The sequence below is a fragment of the Pseudophryne corroboree genome, chromosome 6, assembly GCF_028390025.1.
Source record: "Pseudophryne corroboree isolate aPseCor3 chromosome 6, aPseCor3.hap2, whole genome shotgun sequence".
In the NCBI taxonomy this organism is placed as follows: Eukaryota; Metazoa; Chordata; class Amphibia; order Anura; family Myobatrachidae; genus Pseudophryne; species Pseudophryne corroboree.
Window position 1 is genome coordinate 285,478,807 of NC_086449.1, and position 19,646 is coordinate 285,498,452.

The following is a 19,646-nucleotide window of genomic DNA, read 5'->3' on the forward strand; positions in this document are numbered from 1 at the left end:
TAAACATGTGTACCCTTGTGTCAGGGACAGATGAGTCATCAGTGATATGCAAATCATCTTTTATTACAATAATCATATATTGAATACTTTTCTGCCATTTTGGCTGTAACTTTGCATTATCGTAGTCGACACTGGAGTCAGATATGAGTGTCTATTATTTTGGATAGTGATCATTGAGAGACTCTGAAGGTCTCTGCGACATAGGGACAGACATGGGTAGATTCCCTGTCTGTTCTCTAATCTTTTGTGCAATAAATTCATCTTAGCACTTAATTACACATATCCAAACAGGTGTCGGCATTGTCGACGGAGACACCCTCACACACCCATTTGCTCCATCTCCTCCTTAGGGGAGCCTTTTACCTCAGACATGTCGACACACACGTACCGACACACCACACACTCAGGGAATGCTCATCTGAAGACAATTCCCCCATAAGGCCTTTTGGAGAGACAGAGAGAGAGTATGCCAGCACACACCCCAGCGCTATTAACCCAGGAATAACACAGTAACTTAATGTTAACCCAGTAGTTGCTGTTTATATTGAATTTTGCGCTTAATTATGAGCCCCCCCCCCCCCCCCCTGTCTTTTTACCCTCCTCTACCGTGTAACTGCAGGGGAGAGGCTGGGGAGCTTCCTCTCAGCGGTGCTGTGGAGAAAAAACATGGCGCTGGTGAGTGCTGAGGAAGAAGCCCCGCCCCCTCGACGGCGAGCTTCTGTCCCGCTTTAATGTACAATTTTTGGCGGGGGCTCATACATATATACAGTGCCCAACTGTATATATGCAAACTTTTGCCAAAGAGGTCTCTAATTGCTGCCCAGGGCGCCCCCCCCCCCCCCCTGCGCCCTTACAGTGACCGGAGTATGTGGGTTTAGTGTGGGAGCAATGGCGCACAGCTGCAGTGCTGTGCGCCACCTCAGTGAAGACTGGAGTCTTCTGCCGCCGATTTCGAAGTCTTCTTGCTTCTTTCACCCGGCTTCTGTCTTCCGGCTCTGCGAGGGGGACGGCGGCGCGGCTCCGGGATCGGACGACGAGGGTGAGATCCTGTGTACGATCCCTCTGGAGCTAATGGTGTCCAGTAGCCTAAGAAGCAGGACCTATCTGCAGAGAGTAGGGCTGCTTCTCTCCCCTCAATCCCACGATGCAGGGAGTCTGTTGCCAGCAGAGCTCCCTGAAAATAAAAACACCTAACAAAATACTTTCTTACAGCAAGCTCAGGAGAGCTCACTGAACAGCACCCAGCTCGTCCGAGCACAGATTCAAAACTGAGGTCTGGAGGAGGGACATAGAGGGAGGAGCCAGAGCACACCAGAATCTAAATTATTTCTTAAAGTGCCCATGTCTCCTGCGGAGCCCGTCTATTCCCCATGGTCCTTACGGAGTCCCCAGCATCCACTAGGACGTTAGAGAAAAATGAATTACTGATATGTCTAAATTTCATTTTTATTCTGAAATTTATATATGCAAAGCTTCTACCCATATTGTGTGTGTGTGTTTGTGTGCGCATTGAGGCTTCAGCTGTATTTCTTTCTGTATTTCGAGAAAACACACATCTACGATCAATTTCTTGGATATGCGGGGGGACGCCCAGAACAGGACAAGTCCGCCCCGCATACCGGATCCTGCCCCCCACGAAAGAATCGCACGGCGGTGATACTTTCGCATGTTTCGAATAGCCCTCTGCCTGCGCAATCTAGCCTTGAAAGCAGACAGCTACCTGCCATGTTAAGGGTCGCAGTGGCTACGTGCGTCATCACGCAGCCACCGCGTCCTGCCCCTCCAACTGTCTGCACATGCCTCTGTTGTCTGGAGCACGCCACTAAAACAGAGCGTCGATGCCCGTTCCTGTCCCCTCAAAGTTCTAAACAATCGATCGGATTAAGATCTGGGGAATTTGGAAGCCAAATCAACACCTTGAACTCTTTGTTCCTCAAACCATTCCTGATCAATTTTTTGCAGTGTAGCAGGTGTATCATGCTGCTGAAAAAAAGCCACAACCATCAGGGAATACCGTTGCCAAGAAGGTTTGGAAATGGTCTGCAACAATGTTAAAGTAGGTGGTATGTGTCAAAGTAAAATCCACATGAATAGCATAACGTTTCCCAGCCGAACATTACCCAGAGCAACACACTGCCTCTGTCAGCTTGTCTTCTTCCCATAATGCCTCCTGGTACCTTCTCTTCCCCAGGTAAATGACGCACATGCACTTGGCTGTCCACATGATGTAAAAGAAAATGTGATTCGTCAGATCAGGCCACCTTCCTCTCTTGCTCCTTGTGTGAATCTGACGCTCACATGCCCATTGTAGGCACTTTTGGTGGTGGATAGGGGTCAGCATAGGCACTTTACCAGTCTGTGGGTATGCAGCAAGCTGCAATACACTATGCGTTCTGATCATTTCAATCATATCATAGCCAATATTCACTTTTTCAGCAACTTGTGCAACAGTAACTCTTTTTTGGGGGTAAAACCAGACGACCAGCCTTCGCTTCCCATGCTGGTACACCGGTTGACCTTTCTTGGACTTTTTGGTAGGTAATAACCACTGCATACTGAACACCCCACAAGACCTGCTGTTTTGGAGATACTCTGACTCAGTTGTCTAGAAATCACAATTTGTCCCTTGTTAAGGTCACTGAGATCCTTTCGCTCTCCCATGGTTCCTGCTTTCAACACATAAACTTCAAGAACTGAGTGTTTACTTGCTGCCTAATATATCCCAGCCCTTGACAGGTGCCATTGTAACAAAATAATCAATTATTCACTCTGCCTTATGATGGTTTTAATATTTTGGTGAATTGTATATATTCACATTCAAGCTCCTTGCAAGAGCTGTCAAACCTTTACCATTATAAATATGTATGGTGACAAATGTCTCCTTTTAGGACTACAATATAACCCATCTTCTACCACTGTGTACCCATCTTAGTAGACTACCTTTATGCAGTTATCTTCTCCTACCTTCCCCTCATACCTGCCCCATTCCAGGTACAATTAAATGTTTAAAATTCCATATACAGGGTAAATGCAAGAGTCTATGGGAGAAATGTAATAGGGTGTGAGAATCAGAAAGTGAGAGATTTTGGTAAAATGCTCCTGTTTTTTTAAAGTGGCAATCATTTAAATGGCAAAATCAACCTGATTTTGCTGATTGCCACTTTAAAAAAAAAACAGGAGAATTTTACCAAAATCTCTCACTTTCTGATTCTCACACCCTATTACATATGTTTTAGATTTGTTTTGAAATAAAACGGATTTGAATACACAGAGGATAAGGCTGTGGTGTTCTTGCACACTATTATAGATGGACAGATGGAGGATATAAACTGAAATAAGAGAGGGTGGCTGTGAGGAAACACCATTATTTGTTGAAAATTTTATACCAATATAAACCCTTTCAATTTACTTTGCAATTTTATTGGTCAGAACATTCTGCAATTACCTCAGTTGCGTAGTTGGCCTAATTGTCACATTTGGTCGAAACAGCGAAATAGGGGTGGGGTTTCCATTCAAGGTCATTCCAGTCAGGTTCAGACACAAAAATCTTTTTAACAGTCTTTTGGCCTGCTTGCTGACCTTCTCTCCGTGGCCTTCCCTTGGTTGATATCAGTTATATGCTACATTGGGATTACCATCATCAAGTCCCCGAAACAATGTCACCCATGTGGCAGCTGCAGGAACAACTTACAATCTCGAACATACTGGTAGTCTGAACAGATGTAGACTCCAGACCCTTGCTCCTTTTCCTCTTTGCTCCTGCATCTCAGAAACTGTTCTAGCACTTCAGAGGCAACTAAATGCCCCATCACATTGCGACCTCAGACTCCCAAATCTGTGATCCTTCTTTGAACATTTTCAGTGCAGAGGGCAACAGCCTTGAAAACAGTCGCTTGCAGCTCTCTATGTAACAGAAGATGTGGCTCTTGCTTATATTAATCTTTGAGAGCCTGACATATCCTGCCATGAGCTGGCTGCTTCCTACCTAAACCTCAGTTCTAGACACACAGCTCACAATCTTACCATGGGCTCTTCTTGATCTCCAATCCAAAAGTCCAAAGGCCCCTCTACACTAGACTAGAGCAAGGTTCTGTCGCATGCGATACCCCTTAAACTCCCCACCAGCCACTGCTGGACTTACTTACCGCATGCGATCTAATATTAAGCACCCTCATCGCAAACGACAGGGCCAGATCTTACCTACTGCAGGTAAGATCTGAAAGCCCTTCTTACGACCCCTGGGAGTGCGCCTCACACGATTCACTTACTTGTGATACGTCGGCCTGATGTGTTGATATAGTGCCAAAAGGAGCAATATCGCTTTAGTGTATGGGGGCCTTAAAGCACACTCTCCAAACACAATCACCACTGTAAATGAAGTTTCCAATTGCTTACTATTCCCTTCCCACCTTGTAGTCTCCCTTGGACAACCTACTCCTAATTATTGGAATAAAAATCTGACTGGCTGCCTGATGGAGACTTTACCCACATTACATTACCGTCCTGCTGTAATAGTGTTTTGCCAAAATTTTCTTAACTAAAATAAAAAAAAAGTATAAACTTTGTTTCAAATAAACATCTGACAACTATTTTTTACTCTCTCGCTTCAAAAACTGGCTGCGCCACTGAGTTGTCTGAATAAACGCAATGGTAATGTTTAAATGTACAAAAAATAATTGAACACTGAACTAAAGATTTGTATATATTTTAGATTTCAATATTACTGTCAAAAATACACTGTATGATTTTACATAGGTTTTGTGCTACAGCAAAACACAGAGACAAAACGGACAATCATTATACTAAATGAAACATTAAATATTAAATAAACAAAATAAAATGTGTAAACACTAAACTAAACAGGAAGAATTGCTAATGCAGCACACACCTAATCAAGTGGTATTACATACAACAACAAAAAAAATAAAACAAAAATGGGTTAGGACTTTCTATTCATTTCCAGTCTACATCAAATACACAGAATGCAGTGAAGAAAACCTCTGGAGCTGGTCCATTTTTTTGTCACCTACGTTCAGACCAAAAGTCTCAGATGTCACTTTGCAGTATGTAATCAAGCTATTTTAATTCATCCAGAGGATTCTCTCTGCTGTGGCTTGCTCAGCCCCTTGCTGAAAACTGAGGGTTTGTTGGAGTTTCTATGTAGGATTTCAATTCATACGCTGCCCCACTGTCAACTTCCATAGACTTGCGAGAGAATAGGAGTCTTACATCTCCGTGGAGGTAGATCTTTCCCGACTTGGAACTCTGGAACCTAAATGTAAAATGGATAGTTAGTAGAATCTTGCACTTTAGTATATAGAAATTAGGAGACAAGATTGATACTTATTAAAAGGGTGTGTGGTCTATTTATTTCTTTATTACCAGTTATTTATATAGCGCACACATATTCCGCAGCGCTTTACAGAGAATATTTGTCCATTCACATCAGTCCCTGCCCCAGTGGAGCTTACAATCTATATTCCCTATCACATGTACACACAGACACATTCACACTAGGGTTAATTTTTGTTGGAAGCCAATTAACCTACCAGTATATTTTTGGATTGTGGGAGGAAACCGGAGTACCGGAGACCTTAGAAGCAAGTATCCCCTAGACCAGTGATTTTCAACCTTTTTTTACTCGCGGCACACCGAACAATATTTTAAAATTGCCAAGGCACACCATCAGTTCCCCACAGAAAAAAACAAAACACACACATTGGCCCTCACAGTAAAACAAACAAACAAACAAACAAACAAACAAACAAAACAAACAAACACATTGGCCTACACAGAAAAAACAATCACATTGCTCCCCACATAAATCCTATTGCTCCCCACATGAATTATTCACATTGTTCCCCCCATAAATCCTTATTCTCCCCACATAAATCCTATTGTTCCCCACAGGAGAACTAAAAATAAGAATTTACTTACCGATAATTCTATTTCTCATAGTCCGTAGTGGATGCTGGGGACTCCGAAAGGACCATGGGGAATAGCGGCTCCGCAGGAGACTGGGCACAAAGTAAAAGCTTTAGGACTAGCAGGTGTGCACTGGCTCCTCCCCCTATGACCCTCCTCCAAGCCTCAGTTAGGATACTGTGCCCGGACGAGCGTACACAATAAGGAAGGATTTTGAATCCCGGGTAAGACTCATACCAGCCACACCAATCACACCGTACAACTTGTGATCTGAACCCAGTTAACAGCATGATAACAGAAGGAGCCTCTGAAAAGATGGCTCACAACAACAATAACCCGATTTTTGTAACAATAACTATGTACAAGTAATGCAGACAATCCGCACTTGGGATGGGCGCCCAGCATCCACTACGGACTATGAGAAATAGAATTATCGGTAAGTAAATTCTTATTTTCTCTAACGTCCTAGTGGATGCTGGGGACTCCGAAAGGACCATGGGGATTATACCAAAGCTCCCAAACGGGCGGGAGAGTGCGGATGACTCTGCAGCACCGAATGAGAGAACTCAAGGTCCTCCTCAGCCAGGGTATCAAATTTGTAGAATTTAGCAAACGTGTTTGCCCCTCACCAAGTAGCTGCTCGGCAAAGTTGTAAAGCCGAGACCCCTCGGGCAGCCGCCCAAGATGAGCCCACTTTCCGTGTGGAATGGGCTTTTACAGATTTTGGCTGTGGCAGGCCTGCCACAGAATGTGCAAGCTGAATTGTACTACAAATCCAACGAGCAATCGTCTGCTTAGAAGCAGGAGCACCCAGCTTGCTGGGTGCATACAGGATAAACAGCGAATCAGATTTTCTGACTCCAGCCGTCCTGGAAACATATTTTCAGGGCCCTGACTACGTCCAGCAACTTGGAATCCTCCAAGTCCCTAGTAGCCGCAGGCACCACAATAGGCTGGTTTAAGTGAAATGCTGAAACCACCTTAGGAAGAAATTGAGGACGAGTCCTCAATTCTGCCCTGTCCGTATGAAAAATTAGGTAAGGGCTTTTATAGGATAAAGCCGCCAATTCTGAGACACGCCTGGCTGAAGCCAGGGCTAACAGCATTACCACTTTCCATGTGAGATATTTTAAGTCCACAGTGGTGAGTGTTTCAAACCAATGTGATTTTAGGAATCCCAAAACTACATTGAGATCCCAAGGTGCCACTGGAGGCACAAAAGGAGGCTGTATATGCAGTACTCCCTTGACAAACGTCTGAAATTCAGGAACAGAAGCCAGTTCTTTTTGGAAGAATATTGACAGGGCCGAAATTTGAACCTTAATGGACCCTAATTTGAGGCCCATAGACAGTCCTGTTTGCAGGAAATGCAGGAACCGACCCAGTTGAAATTCCTCTGTAGGGGCTTTCCTGGCCTCGCACCACGCAACATATTTACGCCAAATACGGTGATAATGTTGTATGGTTACATCCTTCCTGGCTTTGATCAGGGTAGGGATGACTTCATCCGGAATGCCTTTTTCCTTCAGGATCCGGCGTTCAACCGCCATGCCGTCAAACGCAGCCGCGGTAAGTCTTGGAACAGACATGGCCCCTACTGGAGCAGGTCCTTTCTTAGAGGTAGAGGCCACGGGTCTTCCGTGAGCATCTCTTGAATTTCCGGGTACCAAGTCCTTCTTGGCCAATCCGGAGCCACGAGTATAGTCTTTACTCCTCTCCTTCTTATGATTCTCAGTACTTTTGGTATGAGAGGAAGAGGAGGGAACACATACACTGACTGGTACACCCACGGTGTTACCAGAGCGTCCACAGCTATTGCCTGAGGGTCCCTTGACCTGGCGCAATATCTGTCCAGTTTTTTGTTGAGGCGGGACGCCATCATGTCCACCTTTGGTTTTTCCCAACGGTTCACAATCATGTGGAAGACTTCTGGGTGAAGTCCCCACTCCCCCGGGTGAAGATCGTGTCTGCTGAGGAAGTCTGCTTCCCAGTTGTCCACTCCCGGAATGAACACTGCTGACAGTGCTATCACATGATTCTCCGCCCAGCGAAGAATCCTTGCCACTTCCATCATTGCCCTCCTGCTTCTTGTGCCGCCCTGTCTGTTTACGTGGGCGACTGCCGTGATGTTGTCCGACTGGATCAACACCGGCTGACCCTGAAGCAGAGGTCTTGCCTGACTTAGGGCATTGTAAATGGCCCTTAGTTCCAGGATATTTATGTGAAGTGACGTTTCCATGCTTGACCACAAGCCCTGGAAATTTCTTCCCTGTGTGACTGCTCCCCAGCCTCTCAGGCTGGCATCCGTGGTCACCAGGACCCAATCCTGAATGCCGAATCTGCGGCCCTCTAGGAGATGAGCACTCTGTAACCACCACAGGAGAGACACCCTTGTCCTTGGAGACAGGGTTATCCGCTGATGCATTTGAAGATGCGATCCGGACCATTTGTCCAGCAGATCCCACTGAAAAGTTCTTGCGTGGAATCTGCCGAATGGAATCGCTTCGTAAGAAGCCACCATCTTTCCCAGGACCCTTGTGCATTGATGTACTGACACTTGGCCTGGTCTTAGGAGGTTCCTGACTAGGTCGGATAACTCTTTGGCTTTCTCCTCCGGGAGAAACACCTTTTTCTGTACTGTGTCCAGAATCATCCCTAAGAACAGCAGACGTGTCGTCGGAATCAGCTGCGATTTTGGAATATTTAGAATCCATCCGTGCTGTCGTAGTACTACTTGAGATAGTGCTACTCCGACCTCTAACTGTTCTCTGGACCTTGCCCTTATCAGGAGATCGTCCAAGTAAGGGATAATTAAGACGCCTTTTCTTCGAAGAAGAATCATCATTTCGGCCATTACCTTGGTAAAGACCCGGGGTGCCGTGGACAATCCAAACGGCAGCGTCTGAAACTGATAGTGACAGTTCTGTACCACAAACCTGAGGTACCCTTGGTGAGAAGGGCAAATTGGGACATGGAGGTAAGCATCCTTGATGTCCAGAGACACCATATAGTCCCCTTCTTCCAGGTTCGCTATCACTGCTCTGAGTGACTCCATCTTGAACTTGAACCTTTTTATGTAAGTGTTCAAGGATTTCAGATTTAAAATGGGTCTCACCGAGCCGTCCGGCTTCGGTACCACAAACAGCGTGGAATAATACCCCTTTCCCTGTTGTAGGAGGGGTACCTTGATTATCACCTGCTGGGAATACAGCTTGTGAATGGCTTCCAATACCGCCTCCCTGTCGGGGGGAGACGTTGGTAAAGCAGACTTCAGGAACCGGCGAGGGGGAGACGTCTCGAATTCCAATTTGTACCCCTGAGATACTACCTGCAGGATCCAGGGGTCCACTTGCGAGTGTGCCCACTGCGCGCTGAAATTCTTGAGACGAGCCCCCACCGTGCCTGAGTCCGCTTGTAAGGCCCCAGCGTCATGCTGAGGACTTGGCAGAAGCGGGGGAGGGCTTCTGTTCGTGGGAAGAGGCTGTTTGCTGCAGTCTTTTTCCCCTTCCTCTGCCCCGGGGCAGATATGAGTGGCCTTTTGCCCGCTTGCCCTTATGGGGACGAAAGGACTGAGCCTGAAAAGACGGTATCTTTTTCTGCTGCGAGGTGACTTGGGGTAAAAAGGTGGATTTTCCAGCCGTTGCCGTGGCCACCAGGTCCGATAGACCGACCTCAAATAACTCCTCCCCTTTATACGGCAATACTTCCATATGCCGTTTGGAATCCGCATCCCCTGACCACTGTCGCGTCCATAATCCTCTTCTGGCAGAAATGGACATCGCACTTACTCTTGATGCCAGAGTGCAAATATCCCTCTGTGCATCTCGCATATATAGAAATGCATCCTTTAAATGCTCTATAGTCAATAATATATTGTCCCTGTCCAGGGTATCAATATTTTCAGTCAGGGAATCCGACCAAGCCACCCCAGCACTGCACATCCAGGCTGAGGCGATTGCTGGTCGCAGTATAATACCAGTATGTGTGTATATACTTTTAAGGATATTTTCCAGCTTCCTATCAGCTGGTTCCTTGAGGGCGGCCGTATCAGGGGACGGTAACGCCACTTGTTTTGATAAGCGTGTGAGCGCCTTATCTACGCTAGGGGGTGTTTCCCAACGCGCCCTAACCTCTGGCGGGAAAGGGTATAATGCCAATAATTTTTTTTTTTTATCGGGGGAAACCCACGCTTCATCACACACCTCATTTAATTCATCTGATTCAGGAAAAACTACGGGTAGTTTTTTCACACCCCACAGAATACCCTTTTTTGTGGTACTTGTAGTATCAGAAATGTTCAAAACCTCCTTCATTGCCGTGATCATGTAACGTGTGGCCCTACTGGAAAATACGTTTGTTTCCTCACCGTCGACACTGGAGTCAGTGTCCGTGTCAGTGTCTGTATCGACCTGAGGGAACGGGCGTTTTATAGCCCCTGACGGTGTTTGAGACGCCTGTACAGGTATTAACTGATTTGCCGGCTGTCTCATGTCGTCAACAGTCTTTTGTAAAGTGCCGACAATATCACGTAATTCTTTCCATAAGACCATCCAGTCAGGTGTCGACTCCCTAGGGGGTGACATCGCTAACACAGGCAATTGCTCCGCCTCCACACCATTTTCCTCCTCATACATGTCGACACAGCGTACCGACACACAGCACACACACAGGGAATGCTCTGATAGAGGACAGGACCCCACTAGCCCTTTGGGGAGACAGAGGGAGAGTTTGCCAGCACACACCAGAGCGCTATATATATATATATACACAGGGATAACCTTATATAAGTGTTTTTCCCTAATATAGCTGCTGTATATATTAATATGCCAATTTAGTGCCCCCCCTCTCTTGTTTTACCCTGTTTCTGTTGTGCAGGACTGCAGGGGAGAGTCAGGGAGCCTTCCTCCAACGGAGCTGTGAGGAAAAAATGGCGCTTGTGTGCTGAGGAGATAGGCTCCGCCCCTTTTTCGGCGGCCTTTCTCCCGCTTTTTTGTGGAAAACTGGCAGGGGTTAAATACATCCATATAGCCCAGGAGCTATATGTGATGTATTTTTAGCCATTTAAGGTATTTTCATTGCGTCCCAGGGCGCCCCCCCCCAGCGCCCTGCACCCTCAGTGACCGGAGTGTGAAGTGTGCTGAGAGCAATGGCGCACAGCTGCGGTGCTGTGCGCTACCTTATTGAAGACAGGACGTCTTCTGCCGCCGATTTTCCGGACCTCTTCACTCTTCTGGCTCTGTAAGGGGGCCGGCGGCGCGGCTCCGGGACCCATCCATGGCTGGGCCTGTGATCGTCCCTCTGGAGCTAATGTCCAGTAGCCTAAGAAGCCCAATCCACTCTGCACGCAGGTGAGTTCGCTTCTTCTCCCCTTAGTCCCTCGATGCAGTGAGCCTGTTGCCAGCAGGTCTCACTGAAAATAAAAAAACCTATTTAAACTTTTACTCTAAGCAGCTCAGGAGAGCCACCTAGATTGCACCCTTCTCGTTCGGGCACAAAATCTTAACTGAGGCTTGGAGGAGGGTCATAGGGGGAGGAGCCAGTGCACACCAGCTAGTCCTAAAGCTTTTACTTTGTGCCCAATCTCCTGCGGAGCCGCTATTCCCCATGGTCCTTTTCGGAGTCCCCAGCATCCACTAGGACGTTAGAGAAATAACAAATATTAGCCCCTACCGGTCAGCTGTCCTCCTCCCTGTCCCTCAGTGGCGGGGGTTGTTCATAGTGGAGTGCTGCGAATACTGAGCAGCGGGCGGTCGGGCAGGTGTGGATGTGGGTGGGCAAGGAAAGCTGTGTATGCAGGCAAGATCTGGAAGATGTGTATGCAGGTGGGTGGGCTGGCTGGGTGGTGAGATGCGGCGGCCGTGACCTGTGATATCACAACGCCGCGTCTTCAAGGCATACTGTAGGTCACGGCCGGAGCACGACTAATCCTCTAAGAAGAGCCCGGGCCAACAGTTCACTCTGAAGGTGCAGGATGCTGCTCTGGCTCCGCGGCACACCTTGCAACTGGTCGCGTCACACTAGTGTGCCACGGCACACTGGTTGAAAAAGTCTGCCCTAGACAATAGCTGCCTCACCCAGATAAGTACCCGCCTCTCTGAGGGTATCCACTATGGACAGGAGCTCCGGAGCGGTTCCTTTCCTCTAGGGAATCCGCCCAACTACATAAGGCTTTGGCAACCCAGGCTGAAGCGAGGGCTGGGCGTAAGGAAGCCCTGGAATTAGCAAAAAGTTGTTTGGTTTTTAGAAAATTCTTTAAACTTCCTCAGTGGGGTCCTTGAGAGAAGCCACACTGGAAAAAAGAAGCGTGGCCAACCTTACTTGGATACTAAGAATTTCTTGTTTGTGTGCAATCAAGCTTTCGCCAAGAGATCCTCTAGCTGGGCAGAGAGGGAAAATCGCCAGTTTCCTCTTTTACCAAAGCGTCGACTTCCACTTGAGCAATGTGCGCTCCCTGAGCTAAAGAATAGTCAACTTCTGATAGTTGGGACAATACCTCTTCCATATCTGAGGAACTGTCCGAATGGGAATGATAGCCTGTGTGGAGAGGCGTAGAACTATCCCGGCAGAGAGTCTTGCGTTGAGCCGAGGGTTCCAGCATATGTTGTATGGAGCTGGAGACTTGTAGCAACCACTGTATAGATTGGGACAAACCCTGAACTAGGCTGGCTTTGAGAATGGTTCTCAGAGAGGAGAAGAGGCCTGTTGGGGACACCCAGTAGTTGCTGAGGAGGAGGGCGGGAGAACCAGTGAAACTGCTAGCTGACCCACCAAATCATGCATGGAAACAGTAGAATACCACTTAAAAATGCCTTGATAATCCTTTAATTTCATGATCCCTTTAATATGGTGAAAGCCTACCGTACCAGAGACTTCAAAATAACCCCACAATTTTATGGATCTTCAATGTTTAAGCGTAAGTAGGATGCTATTATCGCCAAGAAACCATCACTCCAGATTGTTCCAGGTCAACCTTCAGCTATTTGGATGTTTTATGCAGTGTTTTTTTATTTTTTTACTACAATTCGTACCAACCTTCGAAGACTTCTCTCACTAATTTTCCTCCTTGCCCCTACATCAAGAGAGGTTCTTCATAGTTCCATGAAAGGAAACGTCTTAATAACATTGCGCATTGTTAAAACAAGGATGCCAAGGTCTTGTGTTTGGTGAAACTACCACTTCTGATACTCTCAAACAGCTCTCTTGTCTTCACCATTGTGGCAAAGAAACAGAATAAAAAGTGGCCCTGTCATTCATTATCTAATTCAAGTCAGCACTGATATTTTATCACTGTTACTAATTTCTAATCTAGCTCTCTTTCCAAATTGATTTGACTTGCTCTAAAGGGCGCCATAAATTTTGCCGGGCAATCTTTACATTTATATAGTTTTTTCTACTATTGCTCTTACAAATTATTATTATTATTTTTTTAAACAACAGTTTTTATTAACATTTTCAGTAATAAAATGGGCAACTATGCTGTGCCAAACATGAGTCTCTGTAGACCAAAGCTGCTTCATTACATGCCTTTTTATATAAGAACATATAGTTCTGGCCAATAATGTTGGCCAGAATTGTATTTCCATGACTTATATATATGTAATATACACAAAAAACAAACAAAAAAATGAAGTATAAATATATATATATATATATATATATATATATATATATATATATATATATATATATATAAATAAAAATTATGAATTATTTTAAAATGTAATACTGACAAAGAGCGTCATAAGCTTGTAAGTGTTATAAATTGAAGATATTAAAAGGAAAGTTGCAACAAAGGGGAATTACCTCAGGTGAATGAGGTAACGCAATGTTCGCTCTTCTGTCTTGATGTTGTTCTCAGGACCTGTCCCCTTCCTCTCCCGTTTTACAGGAACAGAAAATGTTCTCTGCCGCAGGAACGTCTGGTGATTGGCTGGCATCTTTTGCAAGTCATATTTCACCACGAACATCTTCACCACAGTTTTGTTTGGATTAAATAAGGTCTGAAATACAAGGGGATGGTGCTAAACATGGGACTTCAATATACAAACACATGAAACAGCAGCTCAAGGAAAAAATAAGATTTTACTCACCGGTAAATCTATTTCTCGTAGTCCGTAGTGGATGCTGGGAACTCCGTAAGGACCATGGGGAATAGCGGCTCCGCAGGAGACTGGGCACAACTAAAGAAAGCTTTAGGATTACCTGGTGTGCACTGGCTCCTCCCACTATGACCCTCCTCCAGACCTCAGTTAGGATACTGTGCCCGGAAGAGCTGACACAATAAGGAAGGATTTTGAATCCCGAGTAAGACTCATACCAGCCACACCAATCACACCGTATAACTCGTGATATTATACCCAGTTAACAGTATGAAATATAACTGAGCCTCACTAACAGATGGATCATAACAATAACCCTTTAGTTAGGCAATAACTATATACAAGTATTGCAGACAATCCGCACTTGGGATGGGCGCCCAGCATCCACTACGGACTACGAGAAATAGATTTACCGGTGAGTAAAATCTTATTTTCTCTGACGTCCTAGTGGATGCTGGGAACTCCGTAAGGACCATGGGGATTATACCAAAGCTCCCAAACGGGCGGGAGAGTGCGGATGACTCTGCAGCACCGAATGAGCAAACTCAAGGTCCTCCTCAGCCAGGGTATCAAACTTGCAGACTTTTTCAAAATTGTTTGAACCCGACCAAGTAACAGCTCGGCAAAGTTGTAAAGCCGAGACCCCTCGGGCAGCCGCCCAAGAAGAGCCCACTTTCCTCGTGGAATGGGCTTTTACAGATTTAGGGTGCGGCAGTCCAGCCGCAGAATGTGCAAGTTGAATCGTGCTACAGATCCAGCGAGCAATAGTCTGCTTAGAAGCAGGAGCACCCAGCTTGTTGGGTGCATACAGGATAAATAGCGAGTCAGTTTTTCTGACTCTAGCCGTCCTGGAAACAAAGTTTCAGGGCCCTGACTACGTCCAGTAACTTGGAGTCCTCCAAGTCCCACGTAGCCGCAGGCACCACAATAGGTTGGTTCACATGAACAGCTGATACCACCTTAGGAAGGAATTGGGAACGAGTCCTCAATTCCGCCCTATCCATATGAAAATCAGATAAGGGGTTTTGCATGACAAAACCGCCAATTCTGATACACGCCTGGCCGACGCCAAGGCCAACCGCATGACCACTTTCCACGTGAGGTATTTTAGCTATACGGATTTAAGTGGCTCAACCCAATGCGACTTCAGGAAATCCAACACCACGTTGAGATCCCACGGTGCCACTAGAGGCACAAACGGGGGCTGAATATGCAGCACTCCCCTAACAAAAGTCTGAACTTCAGGCAGTGAAGCCAGTTCTTTTTGGAAGAAAATGTACAGAGCCGAAATCTGGACCTTAACGTAACCCAATTGTAGGCCCGTAGTCACTCCTGACTGTAGGAAGTGCAGAAATCGACCCAGTTGAAATTCCTCCGTTGGGGCCTTCCTGGCCTCACACCAAGCAACATATTTTTGCCATATGCGGTGATAATATTTTGCGATCACATCTTTCCTAGCCTTAATCAGCGTAGGAATGACTTCCTCCGGAATGCCTTTTTCCTTTAGGATCCGGTGTTCAACCGCCATGCCGTCAAACACAGCCGTGGTAAGTCTTGGAACAGGCAGGGCCCCTGCTGCAGCAGGTCCTGTCTGAGCGGCAAAGGCCATGGGTCCTCTGAGATCATTTCTTGAAGTTCTGGGTACCAGGCTCTTCTTGGCCAATCCGGAACCACGAGTATAGTTCTTACTCTTCTCCTTCTTAGTATTCTCAATACCTTGGGTATGAGAGGCAAAGGAAGGAACACATACACCGACTGGTACACCCACGGTGTTACCAGAGTGTCCACAGCTATCGCCTGAGGGTCCCTTGACCTGGCGCAATATCTTTTTAGCTTTTTGTTGAGGCGTGACGCCATCACGTCACCTGTGGCCTTTCTCAACGGTGTACAATCATTTTGAAGACTTCTGGATGAAGTCCCCACTCTCCCGGGTGGAGGTCGTGCCTGCTGAGAAAGTCTGCTTCCCAGTTGTCCACTCCGGGAATGAACACTGCTAACAGTGCTAACGCATGATTTTCCGCCCATCGGAAAATCCTTGTGGCTTCTGCCATCACCATCCTGCTTCTTGTGCCGCCCTGCTGGTTTACATGGGCGACCGCCGTGATGTTGTCTGACTGGATCAGCACCGGCTGGTGTGGAAGCAGGGGTCTAGCCTGACTTAGGGCATTGTGAATGGCCCTTAGTCCCAGAATATTTATGTGTAGGGAAGTCTCCTGACTTGACCATAGTCCTTGGAAGTTTCTTCCCTGTGTGACTGCCCCCCCAGCCTCGAAGGCTGGCATCCATGGGCACCAGGACCCAGTCCTGTATGCCGAATCTGCGGCCCTCTAGAAGATGAGCACTCTGCAGCCACCACAACAGCGACACCCAGGCCCTTGGAGACAGGGTTATCAGCTGATGCATCTGAAGATGCAACCCGGACCTCTTGTCCAACAGATCCCACTGGAAGATCCTTGCCTGGAACCTGACGAATGGAATTTCTTTGCAAGAAGCTACCATCTTTCCCAGGACTCGCGTGCATTGATGCACCGACACCTGTATCAGTATTAGGAGGTCTCTGACTAGAGATGACAACTCCTTGGCCTTCTCCTCCGGGAGAAACCCTTTTTCCTTGTCTGTGTCCAGAACCATACCCAGGAACAGTAGACGCGTCGTAGGAACCAGCTGCGACTTTGGACTATTCAGAATCCAGCCGTGCTGTTGTAGCACTTCCCGAGATAGTACTACTCCGACGAACAACTGCTCCCTGGACCTCGCCTTTATAAGGAGATCGTCCAAGTACGGGATAATTAAAACTCCCTTTTTTCGAAGGAGTATCATCATTTCGGCCATTACCTTGGTAAATACCCTCGGTGCCGTGGACAGACCAACGGCAACGTCTGGAATTGGTAATGACAGTCCTGTACCACAATTTTGAGGTACTCCTGGTGAGGAGGGTAAATGGGGACATGCAGGTAAGCATCCTTGATGTCCAGTGATACCATGGAATCCCCCTCGTCCAGGCTTGTAATAACCGCCCTGAGCGATTCCATTTTGAACTTGAACCTTCGTATATAAGTGTTCAAGGATTTCAATTTTAGAATGGGTCTCACCGAACCGCCTGGTTTCGGTACCACAAACATTGTGGAATAGTAACCCCGGCCTTGTTGAAGGAGGGGTACCTTGATTATCACCTGCTGGAAGTACAGCTTGTGAATTGCCGCCAGTACTACCTCTCCTCGAGGGCAGCAGGCAAGGCTGATTTGAGGTAACGGCGAGGGGGAGTCGCCTCGAACTCCAGCTTGTATCCCTGTGATACTACGTGCCGAACCCAGGGATCCACTTGTGAGCGAGCCCACTGGTCGCTGAAGTTCCCGAGACGTGCCCCCACCGCACCTGGCTCCACCTGTGGAGCCCCAGCGTCATGCGGTGGACTCAGATGAAGCGGGGGAAGATTTTTGATCCTGGGAACTGGCTGTCTGGTGCAGCTTTTTCCCTCTTCCCTTGTCTCTGTGCAGAAAGGAAGCGCCTTTGACCCGCTCGCTTTTCTGAAGCCGAAAGGACTGTACCTGATAATACGGTGCTTTCTTAGGCTGTGAGGAACCTGAGGTAAAAAAATTTCTTCCTAGCTGTTGTTGTGGATACGAGGTCCCAGAGACCATCCCCAAACAATTCCTCACCCTCATAAGGCAGAATCTCCATGTGCCTTTTAAAGTCAGCATCACCTGTCCACTGCCGGGTCCCTAATACCCTCCTGGCAGAATAGACATTGCATTAACTTTTGGATGCCAGCCGGCAAATATCCCTCTGTGCATCCCTCATATATAAGACGACGTCTTTAATATGCTCTATGGTTAGCAAAATAGTATCCCTGTATAGGGTATCAATATTATCTGACAGGGTATCAGACCTTTTACGCTGCAGCAGCACTATCCATGCTGAGGCAATTGCAGGTCTCAGTATAGTACCTGAGTGTGTATATACAGACTTCAGGATATCCTTCTGCTTTTTAACAGCAGGCTCCTTCAAAGTGGCCGTATCCTAAGACGGCAGTGCCACCTTTTTTGACAAACGTGTGAGCGCCTTATCCACCCTAGGGGATATCTCCCAACGTGACCTATCCTCTGGCGGGAAAGGGTACGCCATCAGTAACTTTTTAGAAATTACCAGTTTCTTATCGGGGGAACCCACGCTTCATTCACTCATCTGATGGGGGAACAAAACACTGGCTGCTTTTTCTCCCCAAACATAAACCCCCTTTTTTTTTTTTTTTGTGGTATTTGGGTTAATGTCAGAAATGTGTAACACATTTTTCATTGCCGAGTGCAACGGATGTTCCTAGTGGATTGTGTATATGTCTCAACCTCGTCGACAATGGAGTCAGACTCCGTGTCGACATCTGTATCTGCCATCTGAGGTAGCGGGCGTTTTTGAACCCCTGATGGCCTTTGAGACGCCTGGGCAGGCGCGGGCTGAGAAGCCGGCTGTCCCATAGCCGTTACGTCATCCAGCCCTTTACATAAGGAGTTGACACTGTCGGTTAATACCTTCCACTTATCCATCCACTCTGGTGTCGGCCCCACAGGGGGCGACATCACATTTATCGGCATCTGCTCCGCCTCCACGTATCCTCAAACATGTCGACACAGCCGTACAGACACACCGCACACACACAGGGAATGCTCTGACTGAGGACAGGATCCCACAAAGTCCTTTGGGGAGACCGAGAGAGAGTATGCCAGCACACACCAGAGCGCTATATAATGCAGGGATTAACACTATAACTGAGTGATTTTTCCCCCAATAGCTGCTTGTATACACAATATTGCGCCTAAATTTGGTGCCCCCCCTCTCTTTTTAACCCTTTGAGCCTGAAAACTATAGGGGAGAGCCTGGGGAGCTGTCTTCCAGCTGCACTGTGAAGAAAAAATGGCGCCAGTGTGCTGAGGGAGATAGCCCCGCCCCTTTTTTGGCTGACTTTTCTCCCGCTTTTTTTATGGATTCTGGCAGGGGTATTTATCACATATATAGCCTCTGGGACTATATATTGTGATTTTTTGCCAGCCAAGGTATTCATATTGCTGCTCAGGGCGCCCCCCCCCCCCCCAGCGCCCTGCACCCATCAGTGACCGGAGTGTGAGGTGTGCATGAGGAGCAATGGCGCACAGCTGCAGTGCTGTGCGCTCCCTTGTTGAAGACCGAAGTCTTCTGCCGCCGATTTCCAGGACCATCTTCATGCTTCTGGCTCTGTAAGGGGGGCGGCGGCGCGGCTCCGGGACCGAACGATCGAGGTCGGGTCCTGTGTTCGATCCCTCTGGAGCTAATGGTGTCCAGTAGCCTAAGAAGCCCAAACTATCTCCAGTCAGGTAGGTTCGCTTCTTCTCCCCTTAGTCCCTCGTAGCAGTGAGTCTGTTGCCAGCAGATCTCACTGAAAATAAAAAACCTAATATATACTTTCTTTTCTAGGAGCTCAGGAGAGCCCCTAGTGTGCATCCAGCTCAGCCGGGCACAAGATTCTAACTGAGGTCTGGAGGAGGGTCATAGTGGGAGGAGCCAGTGCACACCAGGTAGTCCTAAAGCTTTCTTTAGTTGTGCCCAGTCTCCTGCGGAGCCGCTATTCCCCATGGTCCTTACGGAGTTCCC

The 19,646-nt window shown here is 47.2% G+C and overlaps 1 protein-coding gene across 1 annotated transcript in view; it reads right to left on the bottom strand.

Annotated features, from left to right (window-relative positions):
• Positions 1–4,689: 4,689 nt before the first annotated feature.
• Positions 4,690–19,646, bottom strand: part of ATOSA (atos homolog A) — a 169,190-nt gene continuing 154,233 nt past the window's right edge. The window contains exons 11-12 of the mRNA XM_063926106.1: positions 13,729–13,925; positions 4,690–5,272 (exon numbers count right to left, since the gene is read on the bottom strand). Of these exons, the coding sequence (XP_063782176.1) occupies positions 5,119–5,272; positions 13,729–13,925 (351 nt within the window). The 3' untranslated portion in view covers positions 4,690–5,118. The remainder of the gene's footprint in view (positions 5,273–13,728; positions 13,926–19,646) is intronic.